Consider the following 20,148-nt stretch of genomic DNA (forward strand, 5'->3'; position numbering starts at 1 on the left):
ATTGGGAATGTTGTATATTATATCAGGTTACTCACAAAAATCAAAGCTCTGACTCAGATGAATTTTAAAAAAGACTGGAAGTGCACATACAAGGGTATATATCCTTTTCAAGGGTATTTCAATGAAAACTGGACATCTGATTAAACTTATCCTGTTTTTAATTTTCTTAATGATCTGCTTCTGTGAGTAACTGGCAATGTTGCATTTTTGTCAGGATGCAGCAGATTTTCTAGCTTACAGATTTCAAGACAAAATGCCTTCCTTCTGGAATGAAGATGCCATATGGCTTGAAATGCATAATTGATCACTGCTCAAAATAGGAGCTTCATAGAAAGTCACCTAGAAGTCCGATGGGTGTGTGCAGGGGACTTGATAGACCTAGATCCATTTTTTGTTTCCTGGAACTGATGACGACACAGGGACAGGTTTTTATGGCTCTCCCTAGAGGTTCTGATGCTTGTGCTCTCTCTCATTATCCAGGAGATTTTGGGATTTGCAATTTTTTGTTTCCTGGAACTGATGACGACACAGGGACAGGTTTTTATGGCTCTCCCTAGAGGTTCTGATGCTTGTGCTCTCTCTCATTATCCAGGAGATTTTGGGATTTGCATTAGCAGGTGCATCAACCCTATGCTTGCTGACTCCTGCTGGGCTTGGCTGAATGACAATCTGGCATTCACCATGAATCCCAACAAAGCCATGGTTCTCTGTGAGGTAAAACAGCTCAGCTGGTCAGATCTGGTGGGCTCAATCCAGCCCTTGTTGTCCCAAATTTCCCCACCTGCAGTGGGATCCTGCACAAGCAGCCCTTCCCACTCAGAATGAGTGAGGTTCCCACTGCTGTGGGAGGGATGGTGGGTCCATCAGGCCACGTGTCCTGCAATGAGCAACACCACAAACCACCTGGTATTGTGGATGCTTTTCTGTCCAGGCCCTTATAGTAAACTCAGATGGGAGCAGTGCTGGAAAGCAGCTGGCAAAGAAAGAGCAAGGGGGTGGAGAAAGCAAGGAGACAGAATGCCCCAGGCTTTTCACTTCACCGTGATGACTTTCAAAAGCAGGTGGTGGGGGTGCTTTTGCAGCCCCTTTGGGCAGCTGAGTCCTTTGCCTATTTCAGTAACCTTTGCCTATTTCAGTAACCTTTGCCTATTTCAGTAACCTTGCCTATTTCAGAGCTGGGAGATAACAGCTCTGATTTCTGGAGGATTTCTAGATTTGTTACTGCTAGCAAGCCCTGCTCAGCAAGAACCTGCTCACACACCCAGTTCTGATCCTGCAGAGCTGCTGAGCAAGGGCAGCCCATGGGAAGGCAGCAGCATGGGAGGGGAGTCAGGCCCTGTAGTGTCTCATTTCTCTGCTATTAAACCATGCTCTGCTTTTCAGCTGGCTTTGGAAGCACCTCTCCTTGGTGGGCAAGGCAGGAGAATGATGGCACTGCTGAATCTGGGACACCAGGATGGCCCTGAGGGTGTGATGTGATGCTGTGTGCTGCAGCCATCTGCTGCCAATCTAGCCAGGGCTCTTGTCCTCTGGGCTGCTCTGACAGCCCCAGGCAGCAGGGCTGGGTGGGTGGAAAGGAATTTCACCCCACTGAGGATGTCAGGTTGTGGGCAGGCAGACCCAGATGGGGAAAAAATATTCCCTCTGCCACTCAGGATTGCAGGGACGCTGCAGATCAGATCAGTGCTGAGAAAACTGCTGGTGACTCAGGGTGCTGAACCAGGCAGGAACAAACCCCCTCTGATAAATGAGTCTCCATGGTCCATGAGCAAGGACCAAGCAGGAAATCCCAGGGGTGTAATGAGGCTGGCTCCTTGCTGGGGACTGAGGTTGCCTCCCTTGGCTTTTGCTCTTTAGTGTGGGGCTGGCAGTTCAGTTGTGCTGCATTAAACCCCTGGGTTAAGCAGGTTGTCTTTAGCCTTGTCCTCACCCAGCCCATACAGAGCACAGGCTCTGGGCTGTGCTGTTGTTTGGCACATCTCCCATGTCCATGTGCATGCTCAGAGTGGTTGCTAAGGCAGCACAAATCTTCTCTGTGCTTTCCAATTCCTGTCTGATCCAGAGGTGGAGGTGTAGGGTGTCCATGTCTAATCCCAGAGCAGGATCTGTGTGGCAGAGCAGAGGAGTGACCACTCTGTGTGCTCAGACATCCCTGGGGTGCTGCAGTGGCTGGGCTGTGGGGTTTAGTTTTGTTTCCCCCAACCCCAAACTGTGCTGCAGAGTCTGGTGGAAAAGAGGGACTGTGCACTGCCAGCAACCAGGACTCATCTGGAGGGGAACATCTCTCCCCTTGTGTGAGGGGAGAGGCTCAGGCTGGGCATGGGCAGCACAGAGATGTTACAGAACTGGGTCACTGCAGGGCTGTGCTGGCAGGAGGTGCAAGTTCTGGTCAGAGATGCTGAGCTCACTGGCTGCTGAAAATGAACCAGGTAAGTGAAAAATGAGAGCGAGTCTGGAACATCTACCTCCATCCTTTTAGCAGGCATGGCAGGAGACTTGCAGGTGTGCTGGTGCCAGCTAGGAGGGCTCATTTGGGCACAGAGATGTCTGCATTGATGGCTTTATTTCAGCTTATTTTAGCAAGTAATAGGCAGGGGGGTGATGTTTATCATTGAAACTGGAGCTGGCTGTGCTTTAGATCACAGCTCTAATGGGCTGCACTGCCTGGGACAGTAAATCACCTCAGCAGCACTGACAGCACAGGGTGATGGGTGCAGTAAACCCTCTGTGGCAGCAATAACCTGGTCCTGCTGGCTCTTTCACTCAGGTTGGTGCTTCTGCTCTGGTTTGTTTATTAAAGCTCCTTCACAAAAGTCACCTGGGTGACTGCTCCAGCTCAGCCATTCAATGGCTGCTCTCCTGCCATTCCCCAGCCTGGCTTGGGCTCTTTTTATACCCTGCTATAAAACTGTTTAGTTTTGCACCTGTTTAGAAAGGCTTTTTGGCCACAGGGGTCTCATGATGATGTTTTCATGGCTTTTGGAGCAGGGCTGCTCTGTTGTTGCTAGAAATAATTGCTGTTAATTAATTCTTTGCTGATTTTTCTTTGGCAAAGTATACTGAAATAAACAGATAAATGAGCAGCATGCTCTGTATCTCAACGTTGTGGGAGCTTTTAGGAGGCATACAGTGACATCCAAACAATCCCATCAGCAGCTAGAGGAATGGTAGGACATGGCCCTCAACTTTGTGTGGACAAAGTTAATCGGGGGGAGGCTCAATTACCATCTCCAGCTGTTTGGCAGCTCTCTTAGGCCATCATTTTAAATCTCTTTCTAGAGAAAAACCACAGTTTTGTTTCCATCTGCAGCTTTATTCAAATCTCAGCTCAGCAGTGCTACAGAAGGGGATGTGCTCTCAGCTGCCTGAGCTGCAGCAGCAGTCTGTGACACGAGAATGACCACTGGGGACAATAACTGTTCTGTTTTCTCACTTCTTCTATGGCCTTTTAAAATGTTTTTTCTTTTTTCTTCTGAGGAACTCAGGCTCTGCTGCAGAGACTTCCAGACCAGAAGTGAAGGGCTGGCCTTGTCCCCCTGCCCTGTGGTCCTGCCTGTAGCACCATCACCCCCTGTGCTCTGTGTCCTGGCAGAGCAGCTCCTGGTCCCAGAGCTGGTGGGAGGATGGGATGTCACCTTCAGCCTCAGCAGGTGGGTTTGGTCACTTCAGTCTCCACCCTGCACCCTGCAAGGTGACATCACACAGCTCAGTCCCTGCTTGGATGTCTCCAAGCTGTTCCTGGAAGGATGAGCCATGTGAGCCAGGAAGAGATTAAATTGTTGGAACAGAGCAAAGCAATCTCCACAATAAGTGCTGCCCTGCTGTTTGCACACTGAGCCTGTCCTGCTGTGGCTCTGACTCAGGCTGAACTGATGATGTCCCACTCTGAACAATCACTTTGACTTTCTTTTGGAGGAGCTGAGCCCCTGATGTATGAGTGTCATCACACACAGGTTGGCTTCTCCAGACAGAGATTCCACAGGCCTCAGTCTCTCAATGAGGATAAATCAGGAGTAATGCTAAAAGCAGTGATCTGCCACAGACAGAGGTGAACTCTTGACTTCCTTGGACTAATTTCATCTCCTCTGTGCACAGAAAAGAGCCTGTCATTGGGCAATGGAAATCAGCATATCTCCAGCTGCTGCCATGGAGCCAATTCCCTCAGCTGCCCCCTCCATGTCATATTTTACATCATAGGAAATGGGTTTGGTGCAACAGCAGGGCTGTTGCAGAGCTGTTTCTCTTACACTGAGATTTCCCCAGGTGCCGTGGAACAGACATACAAATATCCAACATCTCAAGCCATCAATTACCCCCTCTCTCTCTCAGACATATTCTGGCTCCCACTCTCAGACATATTCTGGCTCCCAGCCACGCTGTCTGAGCAACCCCTGCAATCATGTACTGACCCCAAACCAGCCCATTGCTGGCCAGAGGCAGGAGGAAAAGAAACTGAAAGAGTGTCCTGAGCACATGACAGGCTGCTGGTTGGAGAAGTTTTGTGGCAGCATGGCTGTGAGAGAGCAGTAATCATCTCTGGGGTGTTGCAGAAATCTAAAAAAGGAGATTTTGGTGTGAACCTCCCCCCTTGTCCTCACTGTCCCCAGTTCTGCTTCCCTACAAAGGATCTCTGTGGTCTGGTTTGCATGGTGGTAGCTGCATGACTGTTCAATCATGGGAGAAAAGGATTCCCCTTTTTTCACACTGGTGACACTGCAATAGAATTAACTGCTATGCAAATGGAAGGAAACCCTGATCTGCAGATCACTCTGCATGAGACACTTTCAGAGCTGCACAACACTTTGTCTTCTTTGAGGGCTGCTGCAGGTGCAGAGAGCTCTGCAGACACAGGACATCACAGCTCTTTTTCCACCCTCACATCATTTTCTCCTGCATTATCCTCTTCAACTCAATCCACACATCCTAACCACACAGATGCTGCGGGTGTGCTTTTCCAAAAAATCTCACAGGCTCCATACAGCAATTTGCTCAAAATAAGAGAAAGTTGGCATCAATATTGCATTTTTGGTTCAAGAGTTTTTAAACTGCCCTGCTCTGTGATATTCCTCCCTCCCAGCTATACCCACTCTTGATTTAACTGGATAACCCAGAAAACTCTTTCCTTTTTTAAAAGAAAAACCTCTAGGATTGGTTTCTTCCTTTTTCTCTTTTTCTTTTGAACAGGAAACCAATACTGCAACGGAAATGAGCTGGTGCTGGTGTAACCTAGGTGTGGGTGCCAGCGCTGCAGCTTGCTCACACAAACCTCCAGCAGCCAGAGCTGCCTCCCCTGTGCTGCTGAGGAAGCCCATGGAATCCTGCCTGGTGCCTGCTCCTCCAGAGCTTTGCTGGAATGCAGTTGCTGTGGCATGAATTATTGATATTTCTGTTCAGGTTTGCTGTTCACGCAGGAATCTGTAATGCCTCCCCACCTTGTGCTGGGAATGAGCTCCTGGGTCACAGCAAGGCTTGTGTTTAACACCCTCTCCCTTGCATGGTGGTGACATTGATTTATCCATTTCAGGGCTGGGGAATTAACTAACCCCAGAGTGAACAGCTCCTGCTAACAAAAGGCAGGTTAACAAAAGGGTGAGAGGAACAGTGTGGAAGGGCAAGGAGAAGGCACGGTTATGTCTGTGCATTTTCAGGGCGTCAGCACAGAGATGATGGAAAGGTTTCTAGGAATTTCTGGGTGTTCTTTGGCCTGACCTCAGTATCTGGCATTTCCATGGCTGCCCTTGCTGCCACTGCGCTTAGCACCTCAGAGAAGGCATTAATGCCGTCCGTTTCTAAGGCAACAACCTTGTGACTTGGAAAAGGCAGAGTTAAAAGTGTGTGTGTTTACAAACAAACACATCTTACACATAAATATGGAACTACTTACATGCATATGGATGTGAATTTCTGCCAGACCTCCAAGTCACTTAGCAGTGGAGAGACAGGAAGCATCTGAATGAGGGAGATGTATTGACAGCAACAACCCTTCTCCAGAGAGTTTGGTCAGAGATTTTGCAAGAAATAGGAGCTGTGGCCACATTTCTATTCACAGAGAAAAGCAGAGCACAACTTCCCAAAATTATTTCTGAGATTCACATTCTCTGAACCACAGAGAAAGAAAAAGCAATTCTTATCTCACTTACTGCTCCTGTGTTTTACAACAAGTAGAATACATTGTAAAAATTATTTACCTAAAAAAAAAAAAAGTAATTAAATTCTAGTGTGTTTTGATTCATTAACCAATTGAATCCATATGTGTGCGTCAGGACTGTCAGTGGACAGTCATGAAATTCTGTACAGTTAAGTTAAATTAAGTACTTGTACAATTTCAATTTAAACATAATATAATATAGAATAATATAGTACAATAAAGCAATTAATTAGCCTTCTAATATCAATAGAGTGAAATGCATAATTTCTCTCCATCATCGAAGTTACCCTGCTTTTACAATAAGGAGCAAATTCATTTAGGCATTCCCTGAAAGGTGCAACCCTCAGGAAAAGTGTGGGGCAGAGCTCAGAGGAGGGAACAGCCTGCCATGGACAAGCCTGAGCAGTGATGCCATCAGCCTCCACCAGCCCTGCAGGGGCAACCTTTGCTCTTTATCCCATGTGAGAAATAAACTCAGATGCAGCCCCTGCTTTATCCAGGAATCACACTCCTCAGGAGCCAGTGTCCATCAGGAGAACCTCAGTGCCTGCCTGGATCAACACTGTGCCAGCCCACACTGGGGCAATACCCAACCTCAGCCTTGGATAAACCAGGAGTAAATTCACAGAGACACCCCTGTACGTGTGAGGTCGGCTCAAGTCTTTGATTCCCATTGAACAAAAGTTTATCTTCATTCCTGGCTGATTTAGTTCCAACTTATCTCCACATTCCCTCCACCCACACTGTTTGTTTCCCCATGTGGAGTCTGGAGTAATTGTGATGAGATTTAAATGCTGAGGATACTGCTGATCGACCCTTGCTGGCCCTGCTCCCCTGCTCTGCCTGTCCTTTATGAAACTCTCCCCTCTCATCATTGACAGCAGGCTCTGTTTTATTTGATTTTATTACAAGATATAAATTTCTGTCTGCAGCCCTGGCTTCCAGCACTCGGAGGAGAGACAGGAATTGCCTAGCAACCAGGGGAACAAAAAATTAAGAGAATCAATAAGTCTTAATGGAAAGCTAAACAGAGACTTTCAAACCAAACCCCTCCCTGCTCCAAACCCTGGCCCACAGTGAGTCCGTGATGATGTGCAGCATCTTGGCTATTGCATGAAACATTCAGCAAATGCTTCTTCTGCAAAAGCCAAAGTGAAAACCTGGCCTAACTTGGGCTTAGGTAAAGCTCTGATCCTGTAGCATTTCCACTGTCAAGTTTGAGCACAGCACAGGTGTGGAGGGTTAAGGTGCTCAGCTGAGCTGGTTTCCCTCTGAGGCTGTGACAACTCAGTGCTCCAGGTAAGTGTTAGAGGCTGAAGAAGGTGAGGCTCTGGGTGCAGCAGCTCAGTTTCCCCACAAAAGGTCTGTGAGGAGGATTTTGCTTTTGGTTAGGATGGGAGTGAGTTTCCAGACATTATCAAGCTGTGTGTGTAAATCCAGCAAGCCCAGCACGACGTGTGACACTGGGTTGAGTCAGCAAGGAACAGTCCAGCATCAGTTTAAAACAGAAATAAACCTGGATGCAGTCACCTCTCTGGCAGCGCAGATGCAAAGGTCATTTAGGAAAATTATTCCAGGCAAAGGGAGCATTGTAAATGTACCAGGCCATGACTCTGTCTGTATTTAAGGGGCTATTTTCTCCCCAGGATCAAGATGCTTATTTGGCTGTGGAAGTTTTCCAGGACTGGCAGCCTCCTCCTGCTCGTGCACACCCTGAATCTCATGGGCAGCATGAATGGCACGGGCTGAGCTTGCAGAGGGCTCTGCTTTCTTGGAGGAAACAGAGTTGGATGACTTAAATGAGGACTTGCTTTGCAAAACCAAGATTTTTTTTGTAAGCAGAGACTTGTGAACCACAGACAGGACATTGCAGCATCACAGGTGACCCATACGTGAGAAGGTTTCAGCAGGGGTTAGATAAGGAGACAGCTCTGAGCCCTTCCTTGGCCAAAAGCCTCCCACATCCTGCCCCTGAGTGACTGTTTAGTCTTTGGCTGGCAGAACAACGAGCCTTGCCCCATAGATGGCATGAGATGGACAGCCATGGTGGCACAGGGGTGTTTTCCCCCCTGATACTTCCCTGACACCATGGAGGTGTGAAAAACGTGGGAAGACATTGAAGGACACTCCTGCCCAGACACAGGCATGGAAGCAGGTAGTGATGTGCAAGGACAGCAGGGAAGGAGGAGAGTTTTGGAGTGTGTGGAGCTACTGATGAGACTTCACAAGTACCCCCAAAAGCTGCTGATGTTAGAGGGGCATCCCAAAAGAGCTGCTCATGAACCTGCCAAAATCTGCTGGTGTTAGAGGGGTATCTCAAACGTGCTGCTCATGAACCTGCCTCTGTGGCAACGCCCTGGCCAGGGAGAGCTGGCGTCGCTGCCACCTCGCACAGGTGAGGACCCTCGGCTCCCAGCGGTTATTAGTGCAATACAACAACCGGCGGCAGCATCCCCTCCGCGGGCAGGAGTTAGACCAGGACAGGCACCCCTGCGTGCCGGTGGGACGGGATGCCCCGAAGGCCGGGTACCCCTCGGGGGTCGGGGCCGCCCCGGTGCGGCGCTGCCGCTGGAGGTCGCGGGCGAGCGGCGCGGGGAGGTGGCAGCGCCCGCTACGAGCGGAACCGGCGGCCCCGGGCGGCTCCGGCAGCGGCGGGCAGGGCAGCACCGGGGCCGGGCCGGGCAGGCAGGGCAGGGCAGGGCAGGGCAGCACCGCCCCGGCGCGGCGCGTCCCGGCGGCCGGAGGCGCGCTCGGCGTGCGCGGGGCGAGCGGGGCCGATGGAGCCGCCCGGGCGCCGCCCGCCTCGCCAGCGCCCCCCGCCCGCGCCATGAGGCTGCCGTAGCGCGGCGGAGCCGGCGCAGCCCCGCCGAGCCGCCCCCATGGCGAAGGAGAGGAGCAGGAAGGCGCTGGTGGAGCTGCTCCAGCGGCCGGGGAACGCGGCGTGCGCCGACTGCGCCGCCCCGGGTAAGGGCAGGGGAGGCGGGGGGCGCGGGCGGCGGCTGCACCTGCACCTGCCCGCACCGCACGGTACGGTACGGCACGGCACAGCACAGCACAGCATAGCATGGCACGGTACCGCACAGCGCGGTACCGCACGGCTCGGCACGGCAGCGACGGGGCGCGGGGCTGTGCCGTCTCCGGAGCCCCGCCGAGGGTGTGCCCGACCCCGTCCCCACGCGGGGGATGCAGCGCGGGGGATGCTCCGGGGCTGCTGGAGGGATGCGCTGCGCTCCCCGCGCACCGGCCCCGCTGAGGTTCCCCAGTTCCCCCGGCCCAGCCCGGCTCCTCGGGCGGCCGTGAGCGCTGATGTCATCCCCGCGGGTCCCCGCGGAATGCAGCGCTGCCGGGGCCGGGAACCGGGCGGTGCGGGCTCTGCCCTGTCTGCACCGTGTCCCCCGTGTCCCCTCTGCCGCTCCTGCCCTGGCAGCGAGCAAACACCCGGGGACAACCGGAGGCAGCGCTGCGGACATCCTGCCCAGCAACCTTTGCCCAGCTGCCATCGATGGGTGCCTGCGCCGCGCAGGGAGCGGGGTGCAATGGCTGTACACGTCTGCGTGTGCCGAGGGGAGAAAATCTGGGCTGGGAATGTCTTCTTCGCCTTTTGGATGGTGAATTTTTTAGGGTCGGGCCGTGGTGCTGTTGCTGAGCAGAGTCTGCGTGGGGTGGTGGGTTCTGTCTTTGAGAACAACCTTAGAAAAATTGCAGAGCAAGTAACTTTCCTGTTTTTAAAAAGAAAATAATCACCATACAGAATAACCTAAATTTATATTAGCTTGAGCAGGATGGCTCTGAGGAGGGGTATAGAAAGGATGTCCTTCCCAGCGTCTGTCATTCTGTAGGTTAAAGGAAAACCCAACACTTCAGCTGAGCCCTATTTTCCCAGCTATTGATTTCTTTAGGATGTCAAGATCTATTGCATACCGCTATCCACCTCAAACCATTCCCAGCGGTTTTACATCCCTGATCTGCATCCCAGGACACTGCAGTTCACTTTCAGATGCGTTGTGTCCTCCGGTTCCCAGCTGGAAAGGACAAAGAACTTTGGGCACAGCGTGAGCGGCTTTGCAGCGCCGCCTGCTCCCACCCATCGGCTGCTGTCTGCCGGTACCAGCCACCTCCGAGGAGCCTTGCTGAGCGCAGCCTGGGCTCCCCGAGGAGGTGTCTGCCTAAATTGTTCCTTCCTTAAGAAAACTTTGCAAACCCGAGCCGTTTTCAGATCAGCAGGGTGATTCTCCTTCACCCTGTGGGTGTAGAACATAAAGCCCCCAGGCAAAATGGGAAGTTTCTCGGCATCACCAGGGTGGAGATGGAGCTGTAGGTCGATAAAATAGCTCATATCAGGGTAAGGAGGTTGTTGTTAAAGGCACCAAAACGGTTTGTAAAACAACAGAACCGTACTTGGGTTTTGGTGACATTTGCATACAGAGATGTCTTAGTGAATGTGAAAGTCAGAGAGGAGAATTTGGGCCAGTGTGTTTTGTAAGTCAAGATGTGCTATATTAACATCACTCAGCCTCTTCTGAACCCTCGTGGCATTGCTTCCTTAGGGCCACCTCCCTGTTCATCAACCCAATTTCTGTAGTGACTGCTTTGCTTCAGGTTCTTTGGCAGAGGAGAGCTATTCATGGTGCTGTAATGTGCTCCTCTGCCTGGGAGGGACAGGAAACTTGAGATGCCCTGGGCTGCTTAACACGAGATAATAACTTGTGTCTGTAGGTAGTGTAGGAAATATTCAGCCTGAATTCAGCTATTCAGGCTGGGCAGGTGTGGCAGGCCAGCTCCTTCTGGGGATGAGGTAATGCAGCAGAGGCAGGATAAATATCCAGAAAGGGGTGCAAGAATGGTCTTTGCTGAGAAGTGGGGTGCACAAAAAGATAAAGGTGGCAGCTGACACTGGAAAGGTACCAAAGCAGGGAAAATGAAATGAGAAGGAAGGAAGAAGCAGGGTGTGGAATGAACAGAAATGAGGGAAGCAGGGCAGAGCTGTGCTTTCCCACATGTGAGTATCACCACAGGGCTGATCTGGTACAGCTGGGGGATGCCCAGGATCAGGGTTTGTTATTGCTGTTTCTCAGGTGGGTGAGTGCCTTTCCCTGAATACTCTGTTAGTACAGGATCCATGATAAGAGGGAGCCATTTAGCTCAGGGATGCTCCTAACAAAGAATAGGATGGGTTGGAAATGTAACAGGGGAAAGAAAATTCTGTTAGTCACTTTAATTTGTGTATTTGGAAGCCAGCTGGGTTTTCTTTTTCTTTTGGAAATATTTGTTCGTGAAATCAGCCAGCCAGTGAAAGTTTGTTTGTTTTTTCCCTTCCCTGCTGTCAAAGAGGGTTATTTTCTTTTGTTACTGCTTTGGCATTTGGGAGAGGCTCAGTAGCCAGAGCCCTGAAGCCACAGCTTGTCCCAGGTGTTCTGTGTCCTGTCACAAAGCCCTGGTGCTCTCAGCCTGGCATGGCTGGGCTAAGCTGTGACCACACAAAAGGCAGAGCCAGGCACAGACATGGCGCATCAGGGCAGGATTTCCTCCTGGGCTGGGTAAATAACTCCATCCCTGCAGGACCAGCCCATCTCCTTGGGGACATCTGGGCACAGCCTGCTGCTTTGCCAGAATTTGCCACTCAGTCCTGGCTGAGGGTTGGTGAAGTGGCCAAGCCCTGTAAGGCTGCCCTGTTCAAGGTGTGATTCCTTCAAGGATGTGCCCACTTGCACCTGGGTGCAAATGGGGGTTGAAGGTGGTGCTCAGGAAGGTCAGATCTGGGTGTATATCTGGCAAATAAAAAATCTCCTGTGTGAAACCAGGGGTTTCAAACAGATTTTGAAGGATGTCTGAGGTGGAGAGAACAGTCTGGCCATGGCAGCTGGGAATGCAGAAAGGATGCTAAAGTAGAAAGTGAAAATCAGGGTGTAAAATAACTGAGAGATTACATTTTTCACCAGCAGGTCTTTTGTGTTTGGAATTTTTTTAAGGTTTTTATTAATTGCATTTTTATAAAACCTTAAATTGCAAAGGAAGGCTGTTTTGAATAAAAGATACTTCAGTTGCAGAAAATGTCATCGATCTGTAATGCATAATGAGGCTGCCTTGGTTACATCTTGGGGACTGAATTCTGGGGTAGGAGCCACTAATAAAGTCATTAAATGGGGCTTTGGGTCCTCTGTCGTTACACACTTCTGTGTCCTGGGTGTTGTGTTTTTTGTGGGTTTAAAGCTGTGCTCTCTCAGTGAAGACAGCATGGTAAATGCAGCCTTAAGTGCAAACTGAGCACTGTTACTGAATTGGTGGTGTTAATGGCTCTCTGTGCATTAGAATAATCTTTTTTTCTTCAAGACTAATGTGGCAGTTCAGCCTTTCCTTTTTCTAAATGATTCTTTGTCTCAGGCAATCTTTCCTCACATCATAAGACGGATGGTTATCTCAGGGCATGACAAGACCTTGAGTATTTCTCTCTTTATTTTTCTATGACTTAGGCTCGTGTTTCCATGGAGTGAGAATTATTTTACATTGTAGGAGGACAGAGAGGCTCTGAAGACAGAAATGGAAATCCCATCAAAGCAATCCTGCAGCTTAAACCCTCCAGCAGCAGTTTACGTGGCTTGTTATCATTTTATCTTTCTTATTTGGGATGGATTACTGGGCCATGGATCCTGGCTGACACTGCCCTCCGTGCCTGAGGCCCCGAGGGGGTGAAGGATGGAGGAAGAGCAGATGGAGGGGAGTCTGGAATTGGAGCTTGGTCCTGCAGAGCCGAGCAGATCTGGTGTGACAGTGCCTCTGGAAGGCTGAGGTGGTTGTAAACACCTTTTCCTCCTCAGTCCTACGGCAGGTGAAGCTTTTCCACTCGCTGGATGTCAGCAATGAGGGCGGTGATTACAGGGAAACGCCTGAGCGCTGCTTGATTTGCTGAGGATTGAGGAGGGCACTGATTTATCTCAGCCTCTCCTCCCTCCGTCCTGCTCCCGAAAGCCCAGGTGGGGAAGGTGGCAGAGCCCCGGGTGCTGCCCATCCCCTGGGGGGCTGACGGGCTCTGCCTGCAGCTCTTCCCTCCCTGGCCCCCACTGCCTCCCACTGGAAAGCTGTTCCAGATTCTGCTGCTCCAATGGTGTGAAACGGGATTTTCATCATCCAGCTCAAAGTGGAAACTTGTTCCTGCACCTCCATTGTCCTCTCACTTAAAAACTGAATTTTTTCCTTTTTTTTTTCTTTTTTTTCCTTTTTCTTCCCCCTTTTTTCACTTTTTTTCCTTTTTTTTTTTTTTTGTTTAGTTTTTTGGAGTTTGGTTTGGTTTTGTTTTGGTTTTTTTTGGTTTTTTTATTTTTTTGTCCCTGAGAATCGGCCATCCCTCCTCCCCAGCTGTAAGCAGAGAGGGTAAGAAGGAAAAAAAAAGAAAATTAAAAATCCCCCAGCAGTTGTGTTTAGCTCAATGCCACTTTCTGCAGGGGAAAAAAGGGCTTTTTGCAACAAAGGAGGTTTAATGTGATGGTGTTTTTTGTCCAGTCCTGGTGCCTGGGCTGCAGCACAGTCGTGGGCTGCACACAGTGAGGGGGGGCTGCTGGGACCTGCCAGCTGAATTAAAAGACCTTGGCAAGTTCAGTGCCTTCACTGAAAAATTTTCCTACTTAGAGAGGAGAGTTGGTGGGAGGTGGTTTGACTTCAGTGTTAACTCTTTTATTGTTATTTTTCAGCATGCATGACCAGGGTCTGTTTGTCAGCCTCCTGATCCTTCCCCAGGGTAAATAACCCAGAACTCTGGTGCTGAACACGAGGTTCTCTGGGTGGGCAGGGAGGAAATGAGCAGCAGGCAGGAAAGGCTTTGTGCTTGTGTGGATTGCTCGAAAATCCCTGTGGTTCTGCTCTGTATCAATGAGTTCCATTTCCAGTGCAGGGTAAAAGATGCTTTGTTTTTCTGGAGAGGTCTCTTTGCCACCTCAAACAGGAGAGGGATCAGGAAGATCCACTGGATCTGCATCCCAAGCAAGGACCAGCTCCCACCAGCTGCAGTGGCAGGGATGCAGCAGGGTCAGGGCATCCTTTGTGTGCTGGGGATGTGTTGCTGTGCATTGGCCTCAGATGTCTGCCTTGGTCATCATATTCTGCTATAACTAGTGAAAAATGTGGTTTAAGGCAGAAGGTGGAGCAGGAGCATCCAAATTTTGGGACTCTGAGTTTGTTGCTCTTGTCTACCTTGAGCCTGTTGCTGCTCTGCTTCATGGGATTTTGGGTTGATGGCATCTAGGGATTTTCAAACTGGAACCCCATGTTTATATTCTGGATACAGGAAGCACTGATTTTTTAATTTTTTTTTTAAATCCATTACTATCCAGCTTCCAATCTCTTTGATTTCTATAAGTTGTCCTGTGTCTTTTGCTGTTTTTTCTTCCATAATATTTTCTGTGCCTATCCTTAATTTTTTTCTTCTTCCCTAAGTTCAGGAATGCTGGGTTCAAGCTGCAGTGTTCATGGTTCACTGTGCTGGTTTTTCCTGAGGCGTCTGGTGGTAAAAAGGGCTGGGTGGACAAGTTAATTTCTGAATTTAGCTGAATTTAAAGCACACGAATAGTTTAGTTTTGTTTTGGGTGCTTCTCTAATCTCTGGCTGTGCCTTTGCTTTCAGATGAATGAGATGGGATAATACCAGCCCAGTGCCCTTCTCCTGAGCTTAGTTTAGCTTTGTTTGTTTCTTTATTTTTAAAATGAAGCTGACTCATGTCTTAATTTTGAAAGGCATTATGATCTGTTTATGAGTTACCAGGAATCTCTACCACACTGGGCACTGAAAGCCTTTTAGGGCTGGAGTTGGTCATTCAGGATCAGAGCATTTCTGCACTTACAGCAGAGTATTTGCTTTAATGTTCCCGTTGTTCCTCGTTCATTTTTACTCCTTTTGGCTTGAAATAATGGAATAAAGTAATTTGTGTGGAACTTGGGCATGTGGAGGGTTTTCATTAGGCTTCACTGCTGTTTGCTCAAAATTCTGGAGGCTTTAGGAAAAAAAAATCTTTTTTGAGCAATGCCCAAAAAGCCCAGATTATGACATATTGCCATTTCATTGCACTTTTTTGGCTCATGCCCAGACAGAATAATAAAATCACTGAGCTCTCAGTAATGTCCAGCATGGAGAAGGTGTTCCAGCTGTTGAAGTGTCCAGCAGCAAGGGGGATTTCACCTGTCTGTGGAGGGCTCCACTTCCATGCAGCCTGGGGCCAGTGGCTCACTAAATTAATGGTGGGGTTTTTTTGGCTGCCCCAAAATTCAGTGTTTTGTGTGAAAATTTATTTTCATGTTTGATAAGATGTTACCTCATCTCTGGTGCTGTCGTTGGGAGCGTTGGGGTCTGTGATAAGCCAAGGCTGGGGATCACTGGTGTTGTCCCTGTCCCTGAGCTGCAAATTTGTGCTGGAGAGCAGAGGGAGGGCCCCTGATGTGTTTGGGGAGCAGAGCAGCCCCTGAGAGCCCCAAAAAGGCTCTGCAGGAGCATCCCTGCAGTGCTGGCCCTGCCTGGGTGTGTCACAGCCCCTCAGACGCGTGGGTGAGGCTGGATTTCCCTGCTTTCTCTGGAAATGGTGTCACAAGGGCAGGCAGCAGGGCAGAAGGGGAAGCAGCCTTGGCAGAGCCCCCAGGAGCTGGGGAATCCTCCACCCTCTGTGGCAGGGCTGGGCCACGGGGAGGTCACAGGGCAGGGCTCTGCAGCCCTTTGGGCTGTTCAGAGGACGCTGAGAAATTCCTGTTGGCTTCCAGCTGCAGCCTGGGAAGGTTTGGGCTGCCTTGCTCTCTGTTGGATGTCCTCAGCCAGGAGAGCAAGAGTGTGATGGTGTTCACAGGGGTTCTTGGATTGGGGAGGAGATGAGGATCTGGCTCCATGTTTCAGAAGGCTTGATTTATTATTGTATGATATATATTGCATTAAAACTATACTAAAAGAATAGAAGAAAAGGTTTCATCAGAAGGCTAGCTAAGAATAGAATAGCAAAGAATGATAACAAAGGTTTGTGGCTCGGGCTGTGTGTCTGAGCCAGCTGGGCTGTGATTGGCCATTAATTACAAACATCCAACATGGGCCAATCACAGATGCACCTGTTGCATTCCACAGCAGCAGATAATCAATGTTTACATTTTGTTCCTGAGACCTCTCAGCTTCTCAGGAGGAAAAATCCTAAAAAAAGGATTTTTCATAAAAGATGTCTGCGACACAAGAGCTATGAGAAATCTCAAATTGTGGTAAGGGTGATGTTTCAGAGAGGCTTTCCCTGGCAGATCAGTTTGTGCTGGGGGTTCTCACTACCCAGCAATTTTTTGGATGGGGCTAAGTTGGTACGTGAGGTCTTTGAACTCTCCTCCTGCCTGGTGCTTCCCTTGGGACCCTCAGCAGTGCTGAACCTTGGGGTGTTTTTGTGGCAGGAAGTTTGGAGGGCCCCAGGCTTTGATTACAAATGTGTTTGGAGATGAGAGAGGACAATATGATGAGTTAGAGCGCAGAAAGTGCCTGAGCATGAAAAACTCTTGGTTCTTGCTGCCAGCCCAATAACTGGCCACAATCCTTGGGGTTGGAATGAGTGGGGGCATGATGTGGGATGGGGTGTGAAGCTGTGGGAGCAGCAGGGTGGGCAGCACCAGGCCCTTAGATCAACCTGAGTGGTTTGTACTTGCCAGGCTTGAGTTGTAATCACTGGGATCTCTGGTGATGATAGGAGACCCTGTGAAAAAGAAAAAAACCCATATTTGTGTCTGACTTGTGCCAGCCTGGGAATTTGCTCCCCTCTCCCATGTGGGCACCCAGCTGTGTCTGATGAGAATCCTCATTCTGCACTGGGGTTTGCATCTGAGCAGAGCCAGCTCTGGGGGACTGAACTGTTCTTTCCCAGGGTGTGCTGGGGGCCCTGGTGGCTGTCCCTGGTGGCTGTCCCTGAGGCAGGGCAGAGCTGTGGCTGTCCCTGCAGGTTGTCCCTGGTGGCTGTCCCTGGTGGCTGTCCCTGGTGGCTGTCCCTGGTGGCTGTCCCTGCAGGCAGGGCTGGTGGCTGTCCCTGCAGGCAGGGCAGAGCTGTGGCCGTCCCTGAGGCAGGGCAGGGCTGGTGGCAGCCCTTGTTTCCCCCTCAGAGCTGAGCTGCCCCATGCTAGCCTGCTCCCTGCACTGGCACAACCAGAGCATTAAATATGGATAAGGAGGAAGAACATCCCCTTGCCTTTTATAAATAATTGCTGTGCTATGGGCAGTGAGGGTTCAGCAGGGGATAAAAGGATGGTGAGAGGCTGTCAGAGACCTGCCCTTACCCCTCTTCAGCCTGGTGCCATGGGGTGGCTGAGGGGCTGCCAGCCCTGTGGCTCTGGGCAGGATGGAGGATTTGGTGCCTGCCTGGGTGACCTGCAGGGAAACTCGTGCTGCTGGGGCACAGCTGAGGCTGCAGGCACTGACATTTGCCTTGGATTCAAACAAAGATCCCTGTATTGGCTGCATTGGCAAGGCAGTGCCAGGGACACTGCTGGATGTGCCCTGCCCCTGCCCCTGCCCTCCTCTTGTCCCTCTGTGTCCCTGCTCCAGGGAGGAATTTGGAGGCAAGGGATTCTGTTTACAGTGCTTTGTGTGAGATGTCAGCCCGGGGCTGTAAACACTGCGTGGTTTTGCTCAGAGAAAGTACAGAGCTACCACTGGTGGCATTTATCCAGTGAGGCAAGGGCTGGAAACCTCCTGGCATGGAGGGCTGGGCTGCTGTGGGAGGAAAATCTCAGTGTGGAGCACATGTAATAAATAAATAAAAAGGGACCAGCACAGCGGCTTCCCTGAGCTGATGTGGTTTCTGTTCCATGCAGTGTTCAGATGGAATTTCCTCATGAGAGAAGGATATTCCCCTCTTCTCTTCATGTGAGCATGGAGTGAGCTATGGAAGTCTTGGGCACATGCAGCTGTCTGTGCATTGGGGTTTGGGGAATAACAGCTGCATTGGGGATTGCAATCTGGTAATCGTTAGTTTAATTTGTATTCCTATCAATAGAAACATTTATTTTCCTTGTCTATTTACCTGATGCCTTTAGACTGGGGGACATCAGACCTGGTGACTCCTGACACCCCTGCCATGCCCTGAGCTCCTGACCCCCCTGCCATGCCCTGTCTCTGCCTCCCTCCTGCTGCCCTGAATCCAAAAACTCAGTAAAGTGCAATTCCCTCTTTCCTTTTTGCTTGCAGACCCAGACTGGGCATCCCACAGCCTGGGCATCTTCATCTGCCTGAGCTGCTCGGGCATCCACCGCAGCATCCCGCAGGTCAGCAAGGTGAAGTCGGTGCGCCTGGACGAGTGGGACGATGCCCAGGTGGAGGTACGTGCTGCCCCTGCCCTGCCAGGGCTCTGCCAGCGTCCCTGCCAGGCCTTTGGGCTCTTCCCCTCCTAAAAATGCCACAAGAAACGGGATGTCACAAAGCAGGTCTAGGTAGGGAATGTGGGAGTGAGGTTTGGTGCTGGTTGAAGTACAACACCCGTATCATGAAGGATTTCCTCACCCCTTTAAAGATGTCAGAGAAATGGCATATAAAATATACTAATTTTTAATGAGTTGGCTTCTCTTGTTTCTTGCAATGAATTGTCTTCTCTTGTTCCTTTCTTCTTCTCGGTGTTTCTTACAGACTAGACCTGTCTGCCTAGTCCACCACCCCTGCCCAGCTCAGCTGTCTCTGGCTTTGTTCCTCTTAAATTCACAGCTTGCAAAACCAAACCCTCACAGTATAAATTCTCTCTATTTATGCCCCACACCGGCCTGGATTTCTGTGGTGCTGCTAAAGGCGCCCAGGAAACCTTTCAGCTCTGACTGCTGGTGTCTTCAAAGGCATGAAGGACTCTACCAGTCACTGATTTCTGTCTTCTACGTGTAGAGTTGAGGTTTTTCTGAAAGCTGCACCTCATGGAATTGTGTGTTTTATCACAATAGGCCTTAGTGTTCCATGGGCTTTTCCTTCCCTGGTATTTTTTTGGGGAATAGATTAAATATATAAATGTGAGAAATTCAAAATCATGACAGTAATAAAAAAAAAAAAAGCTTTGCTGCTTGTTGTGTTTGTATGCTTGGCATTTGACACAAAACAAAATGTATTTAGCATGGCTGCCTGGAAAAGAATGGGGTTTTTACACTTATAAAATGAATTTCAATAAACAAAATGTATGAATAAGGAAATAAGTAGTTTTCTTTGCTGAGTTCTCAACCAGCCATTTGTGTATCAGAAGAAAAGGTGGGCTGTCAGGGGAGATAAAAACATTATAGATTTATTTATTGGAAAGGAGGGCTGTCAAGGGAGATAGAACTTTTATATATTTATTTGTTTGTTTATTTATTTGTCTGTCACTTCAAACTCCTTCCTGAGGTAGCTGCAATGACTTTGCAAAAACAAACTCATCCTTTTGGCACAAGTGATGCCATCTGAGGCTCAGGATGTGTTGTCAGAGGCAATCACCCTGCTGGAATTGTAGCACATGGAGACTAAAAGCCAGTGGGAAGTTTTTCCCCTTGGTTACCTAATTCCCATTTGGATTCCTGGGATCCATCTGATTCCCAAGCCTGAGGGGAAAATGCCACTGTGTGCTGCCTCCTGCTCCTGTGGGGATCATGCAGGTGGGGCTGGGACATGTCCTCAGCATCATTTTAATCTGTAGGACCCCTAGCAATAACAACCAATATTTATTTGCAATAACAACCAATATTTATTTGCAATAATAACCAATATTTATTTGCAGCAGCCCTTCTGTGCACAGTCCTGGGCGAACCTCTCAGTAAGAGAACAGGTCCCCCATCCCAATAATTTTATTGCTTTGTAGAAGTAAGAAAATACTGTTAAAATTTTCTTAATTCTTCCTGTTTTTTTCTCTTTTTACAGTTTATGGCCTCGAATGGAAACAATGTAGCAAAAGCAAAATATGAATCTAAAATGCCACCGTTTTATTATAAACCAACGTATCTTGACTGCCAGTAAGTAAATACCTCTGCTGGTAAACAACATTTATTTGTTTGTGCAGCTGCAGC

At 49.5% G+C, this 20,148-nt stretch overlaps 1 protein-coding gene across 1 annotated transcript in view; it reads left to right on the top strand.

The window, feature by feature from the left end:
* The first annotated feature begins 8,737 nt into the window (after positions 1–8,737).
* ADAP1 (ArfGAP with dual PH domains 1) overlaps positions 8,738–20,148 on the top strand; it is a 47,926-nt gene continuing 36,515 nt past the window's right edge. Inside the window, exons 1-3 of the mRNA XM_005487373.4 lie at positions 8,738–9,112; positions 18,326–18,456; positions 20,003–20,094. Of these exons, the coding sequence (XP_005487430.1) occupies positions 9,028–9,112; positions 18,326–18,456; positions 20,003–20,094 (308 nt within the window). The 5' untranslated portion in view covers positions 8,738–9,027. The remainder of the gene's footprint in view (positions 9,113–18,325; positions 18,457–20,002; positions 20,095–20,148) is intronic.

Source organism: Zonotrichia albicollis, chromosome 16 (assembly GCF_047830755.1).
Source record: "Zonotrichia albicollis isolate bZonAlb1 chromosome 16, bZonAlb1.hap1, whole genome shotgun sequence".
NCBI classification, from domain to species: domain Eukaryota; kingdom Metazoa; phylum Chordata; class Aves; order Passeriformes; family Passerellidae; genus Zonotrichia; species Zonotrichia albicollis.